The sequence below is a fragment of the Triticum urartu genome, chromosome 6 (assembly GCF_003073215.2).
Source record: "Triticum urartu cultivar G1812 chromosome 6, Tu2.1, whole genome shotgun sequence".
Taxonomy (NCBI): Eukaryota; Viridiplantae; Streptophyta; class Magnoliopsida; order Poales; family Poaceae; genus Triticum; species Triticum urartu.
In genome coordinates this window covers 551,778,998-551,796,406 of record NC_053027.1, presented here as the reverse complement: position 1 = coordinate 551,796,406, position 17,409 = coordinate 551,778,998, and the positions used below count along the sequence as shown (strand labels likewise).

At 39.6% G+C, this 17,409-nt stretch overlaps 2 protein-coding genes across 2 annotated transcripts; both read left to right on the top strand.

The window, feature by feature from the left end:
* The first annotated feature begins 1,830 nt into the window (after positions 1–1,830).
* Positions 1,831–2,609, top strand: LOC125512907 (two-component response regulator ORR29-like). Its single transcript, XM_048677972.1, has 3 exons — positions 1,831–1,980; positions 2,123–2,278; positions 2,364–2,609. The coding sequence occupies exons 1-3, from the start codon at positions 1,866–1,868 to the stop codon at positions 2,528–2,530; spliced, it is 438 nt and encodes a 145-aa protein (XP_048533929.1). The 5' UTR covers positions 1,831–1,865; the 3' UTR covers positions 2,531–2,609.
* An 11,552-nt stretch (positions 2,610–14,161) lies between these two features.
* On the top strand, positions 14,162–14,963 carry LOC125512906 (two-component response regulator ORR29-like). Its single transcript, XM_048677970.1, has 3 exons — positions 14,162–14,301; positions 14,446–14,601; positions 14,684–14,963. The coding sequence occupies exons 1-3, from the start codon at positions 14,187–14,189 to the stop codon at positions 14,854–14,856; spliced, it is 444 nt and encodes a 147-aa protein (XP_048533927.1). The 5' UTR covers positions 14,162–14,186; the 3' UTR covers positions 14,857–14,963.
* Positions 14,964–17,409: the final 2,446 nt, after the last annotated feature.

Genomic DNA, 17,409 nt, shown 5'->3' with positions numbered 1-17,409 from the left:
GTGTGCCCTCTTCGGAGGCAGAACTAGAGGGTGTGCCAGCCGTGTGTGTTCTCGGGGTCTTGACGACAAACGGGCTTCCTCCGGTGTTGGATCACCCTCCATGGTTTCCCTCCTCTTCGACACGTTCGCGGCAGCGGCGGATTAGTTGTTTCTTGTGTGTCTTGTATCTTGAGCTGTTGTGTTGCTCTGTTCTTTCTCTGTTTTGTGTTGCTTTCTTGGCATATCGGTCCGTAAGGGCTTCATTGATTTAATGCCGGGCCTTGGCCTTTTTTTCTAAAAAGAAGGTGGTATGCATATACACCAAAAGCCAGTGCGACAAACATTCACTTGTTCCTGCATGGAGAAATATGACTGGACACATGTTATAAAGAGACAACCATGTGTAAATGTGAAACCATGGATCTACAGAACATGATTTGGTTAAAAACAAGAGCTAGGTTCATTTATTTGAGATCCATTGGTGGTTGAGGGTGTGAGACCATATACACTATAGTTAATGTAGTGCAACTGATGTCACAAACATCTAAAGAGTGCAGCCCATTTTGTATCCATTCTAACTTCTGACCACCCATACCAGATATCTGCTGACCGGTGACATCAGACCATCCAAAGGGTGCAGCCCACATTGTCGCCATTCTAACTTTTGACTAGCCATAGCCGATATCTGCTGACCGGTGACATCTGATAGTCCAAAGGATGCAACCCACTTTGGATCCATTCTAACTTTTGGCCACCCATATTGGATATCTGCTGACCAATGACATCAGACCATTCAAACGGCACCGCCCATTGTGTACCAAATCTAGTTTCCAGCCATCCATACCAAATTTCACTATTCACAATTTAGGAGACCATGTTAGACTCCTTGGCCATGATCAACTAGTACGTAAAGTAGAGTACTCTATTATGTTTGAGATCCATTGGTGGTTGAGGGGCGTAGACTTATGGACCTCACGTAGGAAATCACCTCTGAAAGTAATGTTCTTTAATTCTAAAATTTGAGGGTCACACTGAACACTGACTCTATGTCCATTGTTTCAACGATATTACAACTCTTTAGGAGAATGTGATTATAACTTTGATCTCGCCACTACATTGTGTTCACATCCATGCGACATGACTTTGTCATTTTGATTTGTGCCGCCGGTGACTGCGACAGCACCAAAGAGTTGTGGTTTCAAGTGCACTGATCACTTTGAAACATCCTTTTTTTTTTGCACAAATACAAATAGAATAATCTTGCAATACAAAAAAGTTTTGCGGTTAGCTGACCCCACAACATACATGTAGAATCGCCGCTGAGTGCAGCTCCTCCGAAAAATGGTGTTATAATTATGGTTTTGTTTTTACGTTGTCGTCGCATCCATGTGATGTGTTATGTCATTACGCTTTGTCGTTTTGGAATTCGATGCCTTCTATAAACAAATATAAATACAAGTGTACACATAGATTTTCTCCACTACTTTAGGTGAAACATATCATTTCCGTACATACATGTGTGCTTGGTTTGTATTATTTGAAACATATTATGTAGCTAGTACTTTCGTGGTTATTGAACAATCTACATTTGGTGGTAACTCTTTTTTTGGGAGAGGGGGGGGGGGTGATTCAATTATTGTTGTGTCAGATTCTATCCCACCATGTGTGTCACCTTATAGGATGCATGGACCACACCTGCCCACTTTGTGCTATTATCTCTTTTGCATTTTTAAATAGCAATGTATTAATTTTTTTATATTATATAAACATGACTGTGTGAAACAGAAGAAACGTTGTTGAGCTATAAATAGCCACCAATGCCCAATTGCCACATTCACGCATACAGAAAAATAGAAGCAAATAGAGCTCTAGGTTTGAGAAACCCCATGGCAGAAAGAGCAGAAGGAAGGCCCTCAGATGCGCTCAGCGTGATGGTCATTGATGAAGATGAGTTCCATGCCAACTCTGCAAAATCCATGCTCTCTGAATTGAACTATTATGGTAAGGTTTTCTACATCCCATGAAAGAGGAACTATCTTCATGTTTATGAAAATATACATTTTCAACGTTTCATGGAAACCATTTCTTCTCATGTTTTGAGATGCCATTACATTCAGATAGTGAAGTTGATCTTGTTTTCCAGTGGCAGTCTATACAAGTCCCATAGAAGCGCTCGGTATTCTTGAAAAGAAAGCACATGATGTTGATTTTGTCATAGCAGCGGTGGACATGGAAGAGTTGAATGGCTTTCAGTTCCTGGAAGCAGCCAAAGATATGCATCGAAACCTTCAAGTGATCAGTATGTTCACTAATAATTGTCTCCAACTGCATGCACACGCATCTTCTTTTATGCGACATTGATAAGTCTTATTTTTTTAAAGCAGTGATGTCAGCAGATACAACAATGTACACAATGAAGAGATCTATTGAACTTGGTGCTCGTTTTTTGGCGAAGAAGCCTCTTGATGCTACTACCATTCACAATATGTGGCAACATCTTGATGTAAAAGTTCTTAGGCTGAACAGGATGAAGTATCTGTTTCAAGGTTGAAATTAACATCTTATGACAAAGTATTTATGCTTATAGTTTCTAGAAAATATCTTAACACTATAATCTAATGGTTCATTGAAAATCTATTTTAATGTACAATTTTTCACATGGCCAATCCAATCAGTCTTTGGAGTACAATACATCCATTTCAAAGTAGATTTCTTTTTATAGATTGGCACGAAACATAAGAGTAAGAGTAAAATATCGTTGCTTCTCTTCAATTATTTTCATGTCTATCTCTTTTTCTTCACCAAGGCAAATAATTACTATTTCCTTCCATGTTTTCAAGAACACACATTTTGTGTCAAACTTTAGCCATCAATTTGACCCCCCCCCCCCCCACAAATGTAGAAGGGCCATTACTTTTTGGCAAAAGTTTAAGAGGTTCAAAAGATAGGTGCTTTGAAATGGAATGAGTCTCTACCAATAAGGTGAGTTGGTGTCGCATGTTCATTGGTGAAGCCTCCCCTCGCCCATGGCATGCATTAACTCAATCAAATCAAATTAAATATTTTGCAATGCCTCTCTTGGTGGGTGTAAGATAATTGCATTAACTCAATCAAATTAAATTGGTCATTCTAGCTATACATCGGACATGGGCAAATCAAAAATCAAAGCAAATCTTTTACATTAACTCAATCAAATCAAATCAAATATTTTGCATTAACTCAGTCAAATCAAATCAAGTCACCTCCTACATTAGAATATGTTGGGTGTAAGGTATATGTCGGATATGAGTGTTGACTGTTGAGTCACTAGAATATGTATGCCTCCGTTTATGAACGTGCAATTAGCTATATGTAATAGTAGTACAAGTTAGAGACGTCTGTCTTAGTGCATGCTTTCCAGAACATTATATTAATTTTCTCAATGTGGTAGTAACCTGAATTGTGTCAAGTAAAATAAGTCTTGCCTTCCTTTGGATTGCACGAAAACATGAAACTGCAAATATTAAAGTATTATATTGTGCACACGCAGGTGTTGGAGATAAAGCGCAAGATGGAGAAGAAGTTGGAGAGTCTGTAGCACAGCAAAAGGATGGAACTAAAACGACCACTCATTTCAAATGGATACCTTTCCTGGAGAGCAAGTTTTTATATGCTCTTCAAATACTTGGAGCAAGTAACTACCCATCTTAGGCCCAAGCACTTTCACTTCAGGATTAGCCTTCTCGATTTAAAATCGATAATATGAAATTATACCTGTTAATTCATTTCAGATGCATCACCCAGCAAGATAAAGATAATCATGAACGTGGATACTGTTACGAGGAAACAAATTTCTGCGCATCTGCAGGTGTGTTCCCAGTACACATTTATTGAACTCTGGAGCATGTATGGAGTCATTTCAAATGAGCTAAGTCAAACATGTAATTTGACTGAAACAAGCCAAAGTGTCTTGTATTAGAAGAAATAATATAAAATGCTTTCGTTTATAAGTTAACAATACAGATGAACAGTGAACCCAAATTTTTGAATTGAACAACAAAACGAAAGGCCTGATATTATATAGTGTTTTCTAGTACCTAATTTATGAAGCTAAAGTTTTCATCTTTGAATGATTGTCTACTAATAATTGTGTATTTTATATTTTCAAGAAGAGAAAAGTATGTTTTTGGTCCCTCAAGTTCCCCAAAAGTATAGACTTAGTCCCTTAAGGTTTTTTGGTATACATTTGGTCCTTCAAGTCTCAAAACCAGATAAGTTTGGTCCAAAACTAGATTTTAAGCACATTGACTGGGTTTGACCAGGTTGACCAGGTTTGAATGATGACCAGTAAATTTAAAAGCATGTTGATTCTGACAAGCATGTTGGTTGTCACAAAATTTCAGATTTTTTGAATTTGTTTCCTATTTTTCTTGAATTTATTGTTCACCAGTCAAATCTGGTCAACGTGGCCAAACCCGATCAAACCCCAATCAACGTGCTCAAAATCTGGTTTTGGACCAAACTTATCCGGTTTTGAGACTTGCGGGACCAAATATATACCAAAAAAATCTTATGGGACCAAGTATATACTTTTAGAGAACTTGAGGGACCAAAAACATACTTTTCTCTTTCAAGAAACATCGAAAACGTATGGAAAGGGAACAAAACATGGCAATGTTTATGGATAGCTACGGGAATTGTGCCTCAAGTTCTAAATCCGTGAAGACTCGTCATACAATCCCTTACATGTCGGGCTATCATTCAGACGACGATGTCCAAAGAACAATGGTGAGCTAACAATGGAAAATTATTTATATATTATATTACTCAGGAAATAAAGTTAACACTTCAGTGATTAATTAGTCTTTCTAATTCATCTCAGATGCCAAGCTTGTTTGGAGACACTCAAGGCGCTGATGTATCTGCAGCAATGCGAAGAGCCTTACAACTTGGGGCTGCTTTTGACGAGTTCCAGTATTCCAATGGTCCTTCTAGTGACGAACCATGTGAAGTTATAGGACATATAACAGGAGAAGATGGCATCGTTGATGAAGCTAATGGCTCAAATTCATCTAGTCATGATCAAGTTGCTGCTCAAACATACAATTCAAGAGCTGCACAAGCAATCACATTCAGGAACAATTATCATGATGACCAAGTCTCCAACATAAGTAAGGTTCCAGTTGAGGGCCTTGTAGACTATCCAGATTCAGAGGATTCTGATTAAGTGGAGATACCTTGATTCAACTAGATATTATTGTTGCCTTATCTTTAAAAAAAACTAGATATTATTGAGTATGGACCTAAAATCTCACTAGACTCTATGGTGAGTTGAAGATTAACATGCAGAGCCGAGTCGGTAATATTAGGGGCCTAATCAAAGTGTCATTATTTTCTTTGAAAGATTTACCAGGACATTCCAAAAAGATTGAATCGTGAGTGCTCAAAACTAAGAAACAAGATAGCTTACTCTCCGATTTATACTAGATATACTAGTTCACTATCCTTGTAAATTAATCATGAGTCAGAACGACATCGTACCAGTTTGGACGAAAAAGACGATTAGGCGTCCCTCATGGACATCCAGGTCGCCGACGAACCCAGCTCCACCCGTAGGGTCAGTTGCGCGCTACCGCTTGGCTGCTTCGAGCGCGCCACCTCGATCTCTCTCTATATGGGAAAGTACCAGCCAAGGGCTCCATTCGCGTGTCGCCGCCCTCGGCCACCAGCAACGCCGAGCGCCTGCCGCCTGTTCCTATAGCTCACGATGTTGTCCGGCTATCATACCGGCTGCGGTGCACTCAACGGCCTTCTTTCCCACTGCTCACTCGGTCTGACATGGAGAGGCCCTGTCACTCGCCGAGTTGTCCAGGCAGGCCTGCTTCCAGATTCTAGGGCCCTTGCCTTTTATTTTTAGAGAATCCAGGGTCTTTGCCTGATCGTGACCGTGCCCAACGGCAGTACATAGAGGGTGCGGCGCACATAGCGAAGCACGAGGTTTACTGTAGTGCGTTTCAAGTTGTTTTGTAAACAGCAAACATATTTTGAAAACACAAAATTCTTTCAAGTTTGTCAATATTTATTGAAAACGCAAACACTTTTTGAAACTTCCAAAAAATATTTTTTGAAATAGCAAACAATTTTTAAAATTTTGAACATTCCTTTCCGAACATTTATTGAAACAGAAGAAAATCAGTAAAACAACCAGAAGGAAGAGAATAAACCTACCTGAACCAGACCGGAACCTTCTAGAAGGTTCCTAAAACCAGGAAACTTAGCGTGAATTGGGTCATCCCATGAGTGTGTTGCATGTGTGAAACTTCAACAATCTGCCACAAATAAGCGATGAATAGGAATTGACATGTGCAACCGCGTGGGCTCGCATGTGGCTGAATTGACGGGTTAGAAATTCGGAGCCCCACAGCTAAAAAACAAGGAAATTCGGGGGCCCTAAAAATTGAAGCCCTTGTGCCATCGCACAGGTCACACGCCCCTAGGCACACGCCTAGTAACATGGAATGGTGGCTAAAACAATATACATATATGGCATGGGGCTGACTGTATCTTACTTTATACAAATAGATGACTCGTTGTGACCATGGCGAAAAAACTAAACGCAGCCAAGAAGTGAGGCTAACTATATGAAACTAAATAAAAACATTGTTGGTCGGGTAACACGACATGGTCGAATCGTGGATCGAAGGGCCGAGTTTCGGCCTTTGGCTCCATCGAAATAACGACTCTCCGTGAGATTTTGATGCTTTGTGGCTTTATGGTTGTATTCCTGGCCAACTGATACACCATGGCATGCTAGGGAAAGCTGATGGTGCGCCCTACCTCCCAGGACGCGCCCCTTGCCTTGTGGCTCCCTCGTATGTCTTCTAGCCTCCTACTGAAAGCTTCCAAGGTCTCTTTTTGTTTAGAAAAAATCATCAAAATGTTTCATCATGTTTGGATTTCGTTTGGTGTGGATTTTCTGAAAAAACCAAAAACAAGCAGAAAATAGAAACTGACACTAGGCACTGAGTTAATAGGTTAGTTCCGAAAAATGATGTAAAATGGCATATAAAGCATACAAGATTGATAATATAATAGTACAAAACAACAGATACGTTGGAGACATGTTAAGAGTGCGTCCAAATACTAAAGAACGAGATCCTCTTATACATCTCTAGCTCGACAATTGCAAGAATCCATTTATCAAGTTCAGTGATCTACAAGGCCATGCAAGCTTTTATCTTACCACCAGTTTATACCTATTACTCTCAGTACCAACATATAATTCATGCAAACAACCAATTGTTATTCAACTCTCTAAACAACTGAATTTCTTACGATTGGGTTTCTATTTTTGTTGCTCGAGGACTATCAAGGTTTAAGCTTGGGGAGGTTGATGAGTGATATTTCTACGCTCATCACACTGTTGTTTGAACGGGATAAGCTTAGAAATTATGAGAAAATTGCTGCAATATTGTCACTATTGACTAATGAATGCGAGAGATCACAAAATCCTTTGTTTATTTTATTTCCACGGGAAAAGAGGCCATACATGAAGAAAATTTATCGTTTATAAGGAAACAAGCAAAATGGAGAAGAAAGGAAGGAAGTAGGAGACGCAACAATTGATACAGAGCAAAAGACGGCGTTTGGTACGAGCGAGAGTAGATTTCATCTTTGGTTTGTTAGTATTGATGACTTCGCAAAGTTGGTTTTGAGAGCCCAGGAATACGTTCCAAAATGTCCCGTCCGCTCAGTATTTTTGTTTTCAAGTTAGCGGTGTTAAAGAAAGACCGGCTCGCATTCAAAAACACGTTGGGCATGCACGATCGCCCGGCTTAGTGTGCGCATCGGTCGCATCCTGCTGGTCTGTTTCGTTCATTGTTAGGTGGATGTCAGGAGTTGCCACAGCCTATTTCCCTCACGTCATGTTGGTCGGATGCCTTGTTTTTAGTTGACTACCCGATATTTGGACTTTGTGATCTGCCCGGATGATTCCAAGTCACCTCGGTCGTTGAGAATAGGAGCCCTGGTTCCGATGGTTCAATTCATGTACCGTAGGGGGGAAGGGTGTGATCGTCCTCTATTGACCCAACTGTTGGGTTGCCCTGGCCGGCTAAAGAAGGACATGAGCAACGATCATTAAATCAGGATGGTTCCTGATACTGTTTGAATGCAAACGAAGGAGAGGGTATCTCGAGAGTTGCGCCATATTGCCATAGGAGTTGATACTACCAGAGGATTAGGTCTCTGTGTCATCACGAGCAAAAGGTATTCATTAAAAGAATGTCTACTATATGTGCCTCCCATAGATTGCTTAAATTTATGGTATTGTAGGCATGTTTTATGATCTCTGTCATTGGGTTGGTTGGGAGGGGAACATGGTTCTGATGGTTGAGGTCGGTTGCGGGGGGAGGGATTGCGGTCGGACTTTCTGTTCGGTCATTGGGTTGCCCTGCCTGGGCAGCGAAACACTTAGGCAACAATCTCCGTTGTCCGTCATTGCTAAATATACAGCGCCTACAAAGGTAATGCAAATATAATTACTTATAGGATATTCACAAGAAAATTCCTTCAAATGGTACACCTAATTTCCGAATTGTTGTTTTTCTGTCACATTTACCATATAAGGGAAGGTCGGAGCATCAAAAACAAATCTGCAAAGAAATCTATGAGAAATTATCGTCATTAAGGCAAATAGAAACACTTCACAAGTCTAATCATTAGCACATAGTTGATAAAAAATCCTTTAAATAGTTTGCTTAACTTCTAGGTTTCTGTTGGTCTCTGCACATTGGCACAAAGGGTCAACTAGTAAACATATAAGATTGTGAGGACCAAGGAACTGTGCACACAAGACTTGGATATTCAAACGCCATACTGAACCCTTGCACCAACACAACCTGAACTCCTAACCACCCTCAACCTAATCAATGTAGGTCTAAAGTTCATCTTCCACGATGTATTACTCTATATTCATATTTCCTAATTTGGACAACAACATTTCAACTCCGGCAAGCTCGCCATTGAAGGCTACGGTTTGTGTGATGGTGTACATGTATGGAAGTTTTACTCACAAACCACGTCATTTACCCTATCATGTGTCAGCACTCCTTCGGTCCATCACACGCACGCGCGTGCACACACACACACACACACACACACACACACAGACACACACACACACCTCAAACAAATGTGGATCCAATCGCATCCGGCCCCAGAATAAGGAAATATGTAACCCCTCCATAGAGTAGTTGCTCCACCTTCCTCCATCTCAGGCGATACGCACCCCGGTCGCATGAGACAGAACAAGGTTGGTGCAGTGTTGTCGTTATGCTCACATGGTTAAATTAATAAGTACCATCCAACCATGGAGCCTCTGTCCTTCACCTCAGCATTCATTAACACGCCTATGACATAATGCGATGGTCCCACCCATCTTGTCAGTTATAAACCATGACGTGTATTCAGTGTTGTATTTTCTCATTTGGCTCTCTCCGGAAGATAGGATGACACATATCCCGTGATACAGTGAATGACAAGATAATTTGGACCATTTGTCGCTGCTTTCGGTTCGCCCGCTCTCATATTGTGCCAACATTATTACTAAAGTGGCTTTTCTGGGTCCTTCGAGACCCTTCCGGTATTAAATACAAGTTCTTTTCTATAAGAACAACCAACATCCATCAAACACCCATCACTTTCTCTTTATCCCTTCCTTCGGCATTCTCTGTTTTCCTATCCCACCAAGTTAAGGTGAGAAGGCGTGAGAGAAGTGTCCCCTCTTGCGTTGCATGGAGAACTGAGCACCGTCGAGGAGGAGGTGGAGGAGCATGACTAGCGGCAGCTGCAGGTGAGCTAATCTGGTGAGCTCATGATTATTGTGTATCTTCTCCATTTGGCTGGTCTCACTCACTGACTCACTACATCCAACAACTCTACAGCTTCGGCGTAGGCAACCTTTTTGACATAATGTCGGAGAGGCTTAATGGCGAGGAAACGATGGAAACGACTCTGGCTAGGGGGCGGGGCCCTCCCAAATGATCTTCTCTGCTATCTTTTGTTGTTCCTGCCTTCCTGTGACTCTGTGCGGACGTGTGTTCTTGCTAAGCGCTGGAGCACACTTTGGAAGTCTGTGCCCGCCCTGCACATCGATGACCCCGACAACTATGCCGCCATAGTGGGTCCAGCAGATTTGTGAACGAGTTTCTTCACCTTCGCACAAGAGTAGGGAGCTTAGCGCAGCAACAGAAACTATTAATTTCCTCAACAGAATGCTTGATTAGGTAATGTAAGGTGGTTTTGACTAATTTAGGTAGTACCAAAGGCACAAATCTGAAGTGTGCATTTTTTACTGGACTAGGACAGTTTGACACCCTCCTCTATGGTTGTTTCTGTAAGCACTACCCAAAATGCTTCCTACCAAATTTAAGTTAAAATATTTGCTCAGTTTCATGTTCCGTTATTGTCCCATTACAAGAATTTCTCAGATTATGCCCTGATAGCTAGTTAGACTAAAACCGAAGAGTTCGTATGAATTCAAGCATTTTGATAGCCAGATCAACCAACAGAATTTCTCACAACATTCCCTGCATTCTTTCTGGTATGAGACTTTCATGTGCTGGTCAATGTATCCTTTGTTGTTTATGCAGGGTTCGATTTCGATCTATATATGATCAGATCATCCTCGTTATTCAAACTTGAGGCCCTCGGATCTAGTGTCATGAAGTTGTTGTGTTTAGTCTACTAGTGTACTATTCATATGAAGTTATGAACTCTGATGTGATTTGTTGTGTTTCGTCTAATAGTGTCCTATTCAAATGAACTCTTATGTATTGTTGTGTAGCTTGTTGCTTGGATGCTGTCATAAATCATATCATGTTGAGGTTTGAAGTGTCGCGGTAGTCCTAGTGCACTTTTGCTCATCTCATGAACTTAGTGTCAGGCCTGTGTGGTAAGATGTTTTAGGCACCTGTCTAGTGTCGTTTCTAGATTGTGCTAAGTAATATGCAACATGTGATTGTCTGGTTCTTTCTAAACATGCCATGTTGATTGAGTGTGTTCATGCTCGAAAATACAAGTTACAATTTCCAGTGGAGGTGGATCTTGCGCTCGAGAAGTATGGGGGTCTTTTCCTGCCGATGTTCCACAACGTCATTGGCACGCCTGTAGCTGCGCACTCTCGAGGTCCATGAAAGGAGTCTGTGAAGGTGCTTTTTAGTTCATGGTTTGCTTCTCTTCTCTCGCAACGGTGAAGACTGATGGCGAGATGGTTGTCACTCAGGGACCCCTATGGGCTTCTCTGTATTTTTATTTTCCTTGATTGTTTGTGCAATGTTGTAGCACATGTATGTCTATAGGTTGTGTGCATCCTAATGATGCAGATGCCGAGGGTCAAGCCTCCTTTTTGAAAAAAATACATGTGTGTTTCTAGATTGTTTGTTAGTCTATATATAATCTCCATTACTTTCTTTCCTCTTGAAAAAGAACACTGCTCAAGGATAGACAACCATCAAACAGCCATCACATACCTACCATCTCATTAATGCTCTTCCCAGCCAGTCCACTCTTTCTCGCCACAACTCCCGTTGGGGAGGTAAAACAGTGGTTGTGGACTTGCAGTGATAAATTCATTAAGGTTTCACTCTTTTCCTTCTTTAGAGAATTCCTTATTTGACCCTGAATAAAAATGTGGTTTCATATTTGTCCTTAAAAAAATCTTCCATATTTGACACATGGTTGAAGTTTTGTTCCTAATACGAAATTCCGTCAATTTTGGTTATTAATGGTGTTGAGTGACGCAAGAAAATACAATTTCCCCCCTGTTACATCCCCACTATGACCAAATAAGGAATAGCCTATCATGAGTTCATGAATGTGTGCGACCTAGACGTAGACGAGCTCGCCGTCAGCAATGGTGGAGGCGAGCAGCGCTGCTTTTTTTTGGTTGGGCATGTACACGTCAGACGTGGGTGCCGACGATGACCCTACCTCATTACGGTGACAGGTGCCCCAGCCATTGTGATGTATGTTTTTGCATGATTCTAAACGTATCAAACTATATATATATTTATTAAAGCATCTCATCATTTATATATTCATAGCTGCAGTACACATTTGTGCCATAGTTTCCTATCCGACACTATAATATACAACAGACATGAGTCACAGTGCATTTATCGAATGAATTGTTTCAGCTCATTTTTTCTGACAGTGATGATGCTTACCTTATCTGTGAAAGAAATATTATGATAATTATAAATTTTTTGGCTCGTCGAAGAAATTTCGTCTTAAGATTTGCCGGTCTTGTCTCTCGGAAGTGCTCATAGAGATGGGCTATGAGTGTGTGCATTCATAAGGGCGAGTGTTCGTGCATGTGCATGTATGTGAATGTCTGCCTTTGTACTATGTTTCTCAAAGAAGAAGAAAACATAATAGTCTCCGTCTGTGGTATCTTTGAAGTTGTATGCATATTATAATGTACATTAGGAAGTGGTATGCATATACACCAAAAGCCAGTGTGACAAACATTCACTTGTTTAGGCTGCATGCATGAAAAAATATGACTGGACACACGTCATAAAGAGACCACCATGTGTAAATGTGAAACCATGAATCTACACAACCTGATTTGATTAAAAACAAGAGCTAGGTTCATTTATTTGAGACCATTAGTGGTTGAGGGGTGCGAGGAACATAAATATTATAGTTAATCTCATGCGTAAATGTGATATCATGAATCTACACAACCTGATTTGATTAAAAACAAGAGCTAGGTTCATTTATTTGAGACCATTAGTGGTTGAGGGGTGCGAGAACATAAACCTTATAGTTAATGCAGTGTAACTGATATCACAAACATTCAAAGAGTGCATCCCACTTTGTATCTAGTCTAACTTTTGACCATCCATATCGGATATCTGCTGACCATTGACATCAGACCAAACAAAGGATGCATCCCACTTTGTAATCATTCTAACTTTTGACCATCCATACCAGATATCGGCTGACCGATGACATCTGATCGTCCAAAGGTTGCAACCCACTTTGTATCCATTCTAACTTCTAACCACCCATATCAGATATCTGAGGACCAATGACATCAGACCATCCAAATGGCGCCACACATTTTGTAAACGTTCTAGTTTCTAGCGGTCCATACAAAATTTCACTATTCACAATTTAGGAGACCATGTTAATTAGACTGCTTGGCTATGATCAACAAGTACTTAAAGTAGAGTACTCTATTGTGTTTGAAAATTTGTTTCTAGTGCAGACTTATGGACCTCACGGAGGAAATCACCACTGAAAGCAATGTTATTTAATTCTAAAATTTCAGGGTCACACGTAAACACTGACTCTAAGTTCATTGTTTAACAATATTACAACTCCTTAGGAGAATGCCATTATAACTTTGATCTCGCCATTACATTGTGTTCACATCCATGTGACATCACTTTGTCATTTTGATTAGTTCAGCCAGTGACAGTGCCAGCACCAAAAAGTTGTGGTTTCAAGTGCACTAATCACTTTGAAATGTCCTTTTGTTACACAAATACAAACATAACTAAACTTGCAATACAAAAAAAAGATTTTGCGGTCAGCTGACCCAACTTACATGTAGAATCGCCGCCGAGTGATGCTCCTCCGAAAAATGTGGTTATAATTGTGGTTTTGTTTTTACGTTGTCGTCGCATCCGTGCGATAATGTGTTATGTCAGTACACTTTGTCGTTTTCGAATTCGATGTCTACTATACGCAAATATAAATATACAAGTGTACAGATAGATTTTCTCTATTACTTTAGGTGTAACAGATCATATATGTGTGCTTGGTTTGTATATATTTCAAACATATTATGTAGCTAGTACTTTCGTGGTTATTGGACAATCTACATTTGGTGCTAACTCTTTTTTAGGGAGGGGGGGGGGGGTGATTATTTATTGTGTGTCTGGATTCTATCCACCATGTCTGTCTCACCATGTAGTATGTCTGGACCACACATGTCCCACTTTGTGCTATTACTTCTTTAAAAAAATAGTAATGTATTATGTTATATATATATATATATATATATATATATATATATATATATATATATATTATACATATGACTATGTGAAACGGAAGAAACCTTGTTGAGCTATAAATAGCCACCAATGCCCAGTTGCCACATTCACACATACGCAAAAATAGAAGCAAATAGAGCTCTAGTTTTGAGAAACCCCATGGCAGAAAGAGCAAGAGGACGGCCCTCAGATGCGCTTAGCGTGATGGTCATTGATGAAGATGAGTTCCATGCCAACTCTGCAAAATCCATGCTCTCTGAATTGAACTATTATGGTATGGTTTTCTACATCCCATGAAAGAGGAACTATATTCATCTTTATGAAAATATACACCTTTTCATGTTTCGTGGAAACCATTTATTCTCATGTTCTGAGATGTCGTTACATTCAGATAGTGAAGTTGATCTTCTCTTTCCAGTGGCAGTATATACAAGTCCCATAGAAGCACTTGGTATTCTTGAAAAGAAAGCACATGATGTTGATTTTGTCATGGCAGCAGTGGACATGGAAGAGTTGAATGGCTTTCAGTTCCTGGAAGCTGCCAAAGATATGCATAGAAACCTTCAAGTGATTAGTATGTTCACGAATTATTTGTCTCCAACTGCATGCACATGCATCTTATTTGACGTTGACAAGTCTTTTATTTTTTTAAGCAGTGATGTCAACAGAAACAACAATGTACACAATGAAGAGATCTATTCAACTTGGTGCTCTTTTTTTGGCGAAGAAGCCTCTTGATGCTAATACCATTCACAATATGTGGCAACATCTTGATGTAAAAGTTCTTAGGCTGAACAGGATGAAGTATCTATTTCAAGGTCAAAATTAACATCTTATGACCAAGTATTTATGTTTATAGTTTGTATGAAATAACTTAACACTATAATCTAATGGTTCATTAAAAATCTATTGACGTACAACTTTTCACTTGGCCAATCCAAATAATCTTTGGAGTACAATACATCTTTCAAAGTAGATTTCTTTTTATAGATTGGCACAAAAAGTAAGAGTAAAAGTAAAATATCATTGCTTCCCTTGAATTATTTCTCATGTCTATCTATTTTTCTTCACCAAGGAAAATAATTACTCTCTCCTTCCATGTTTACAAGAGCACACATCTTGTGTCAAACTTTAGCCATGAGTTTGAACCCCCCCCCCCCCCCCCCCGCCCCCCAAAAAAATGTAGAACGACCATTATTTTGGCAAAAGTTTAAGAGGTTCAAAAGATAGGTGCTTTGAAATGGAATGAATCTCTACTATTAAGGTGAGGTGGTCGTATGTTCATTGGTAAAGCCTCCCCTTGCTCACATCAAGCATTAATCCAATCAAATCAAATTAAATATTTTGCAGTGCCCCTCTTGGTGGGTGTTAGGTTTGCTTTAACTCAAACAAATCAAATCGGTCATTCTAGCTATATGTCGGACACGAGCAATAAAAGAAAATCAAAGCAAATCTTTTGCATTAATTGCATCAAATCAAATCAAATATTTTGCATTAACTCAGTCAAATCACTTCATGCATTAGAATATGATGGGTGTAAGGTATATGTCGCATACGATTGGTGTTTAATCACTAGAATATGTATGCCTCCATTGTAATGCACGGGAAATTAGCTATATGTAATAGTAGTAAAAGTTAGAGACGTCGGTTTTTGGTGCATGCTTTACAGAACATTATATTAATTTTCTCAATGTTGTAGTAACACGAATTGTGTCCAGTAAAATAAGTCTTGTCTTCCTTTGGATTGCACGAAAACATGAAACTGCAGATATTAAAGTATTATGTTGTGCACATGCAGGTGTTGGAGATAAAGCCCAACATGGAAAAGAAGTTGGAGAGTCCGTAGCACAGCAAAAGGATGGAACTAAAACGACCACTCAACTCAAATGGATACCTTTCCTAGAGAGCAAGTTTTTATATGCTCTTCAAATACTTGGAGCAAGTAACTACCCATCTTAGGCCCAAGCACTTTCACTTCGGGATTGGCCTTCTGGATTTAAAATTGATAATATGAAATTATATTTGTTAATTCATTTCAGATGCATCGCCCAGCAAGATAAAGATAATCATGAACGTGGACACTGTTACGACGAAACAAATTTCTGTGCATCTACAGGTGTGTTCCCAATATACATTTATTGAACTTTGGAGCATGTATGGAGTCATTTCAAATGAGCTAAGTCAAACATTTAATTTGACTGAAATAAGCCAAAGTGTCTTGTATTTGAAAAATTAATATAAAATGCTTTTGTTTGTAACTTAACAAAACAGACGAAGAGTGAAACAAAAAAATTGAATTGAACAACAAAACAAAAGGCCTGATATTATATAGTGTTTTCTAGTACCTAATTTATGAAGCTAAAGTTGTCATCTTTGAATGATTGTCTACTAACAATTGTGTATTTAATATTTTCAAGAAACATCAAAAACGCATGGAAAGGGAACAAAACATGGCAACGTTAATGGATAGCTACAGGAATTGTGCCTCAAGTTCTAAATCCGTGAAGACTCGCCATACAATCCCTTACACGCCCGGCTATCATTCAGAAGACATAGTCCAAAGAACAATGGTGGGCTAACAATGGAAAATTATTTATATATTATATTACTTAGAAAATAAAGTTAAAACTTGAGTGATATATTAGTCTTTCTAATTCATCTCAGATGCCAAGCTTGTTTGGAGACACTCAAGGCGTTGATGTATCTGCAGCAATGCGGAGAGCCTTACAACTTGGGGCAGCTTTTGACGAGTTCCAGTATTCCAATGGTCCTTCTAGTGACGAACCATGTGAAGTTATTGGACATATAACAGGAGAAGATGGCATCGTTGATGAAGCTAATGGCTCAAATTCATCTAGTCATGATCAAGTTGCTGCTCAAACATACAATTCAAGAGCTGCACATGCGATCACATTCAGGAATAATTATCATCATGACCAAGTCTCCAACATAAGTAAGGTTCCGGTTGAGGGCCTTGTAGACTATCCAGATTCCGAGGATTCTGATTAGGTGGAGGTACCTTAAATCAACTAGATATTGAGTATAGACTTAAACTCTCACTAGACTTTATGGTGAGTTGAAGATTACCATGTAGGGTCGGGCATATAATATTCAGGCCCTGTGGCAAACTCTGAAATGGGGCCTAATCAAAGTGCCATTGAAAGATTTACCATGACAGTCCATAAAGATTGAATCATGAGTGAGTTCTGGAAACTAAGAAATCAGATAGCTTACTCTCCGATTTAAATGTTTTAAATAGCGGGCTATGGAAAATAGTGGCGGGCCTCCAAATCAGCTATAGCGGAGGCGGAGCTATAACAGGCTATTTGTGAAGGCAACCATTTAGCGGCACCCTACTGAAAGGGTTATAACGGAGCTATAG

Bases quoted from the DNA above. Each gene is read 5' to 3' on its own strand.
- LOC125512907 (XM_048677972.1), top strand. From the start codon at position 1,866: ATGGCAGAAAGAGCAGAAGGAAGGCCCTCAGATGCGCTCAGCGTGATG. The intron at 1,981-2,122 runs GTAAGGTTTTCT...CTTGTTTTCCAG, and splicing joins CTCTGAATTGAACTATTATG to TGGCAGTCTATACAAGTCCC. The intron at 2,279-2,363 runs GTATGTTCACTA...TTTTTAAAGCAG, and splicing joins TCGAAACCTTCAAGTGATCA to TGATGTCAGCAGATACAACA.
- LOC125512906 (XM_048677970.1), top strand. From the start codon at position 14,187: ATGGCAGAAAGAGCAAGAGGACGGCCCTCAGATGCGCTTAGCGTGATG. The intron at 14,302-14,445 runs GTATGGTTTTCT...TTCTCTTTCCAG, and splicing joins CTCTGAATTGAACTATTATG to TGGCAGTATATACAAGTCCC. The intron at 14,602-14,683 runs GTATGTTCACGA...TTTTTTAAGCAG, and splicing joins TAGAAACCTTCAAGTGATTA to TGATGTCAACAGAAACAACA.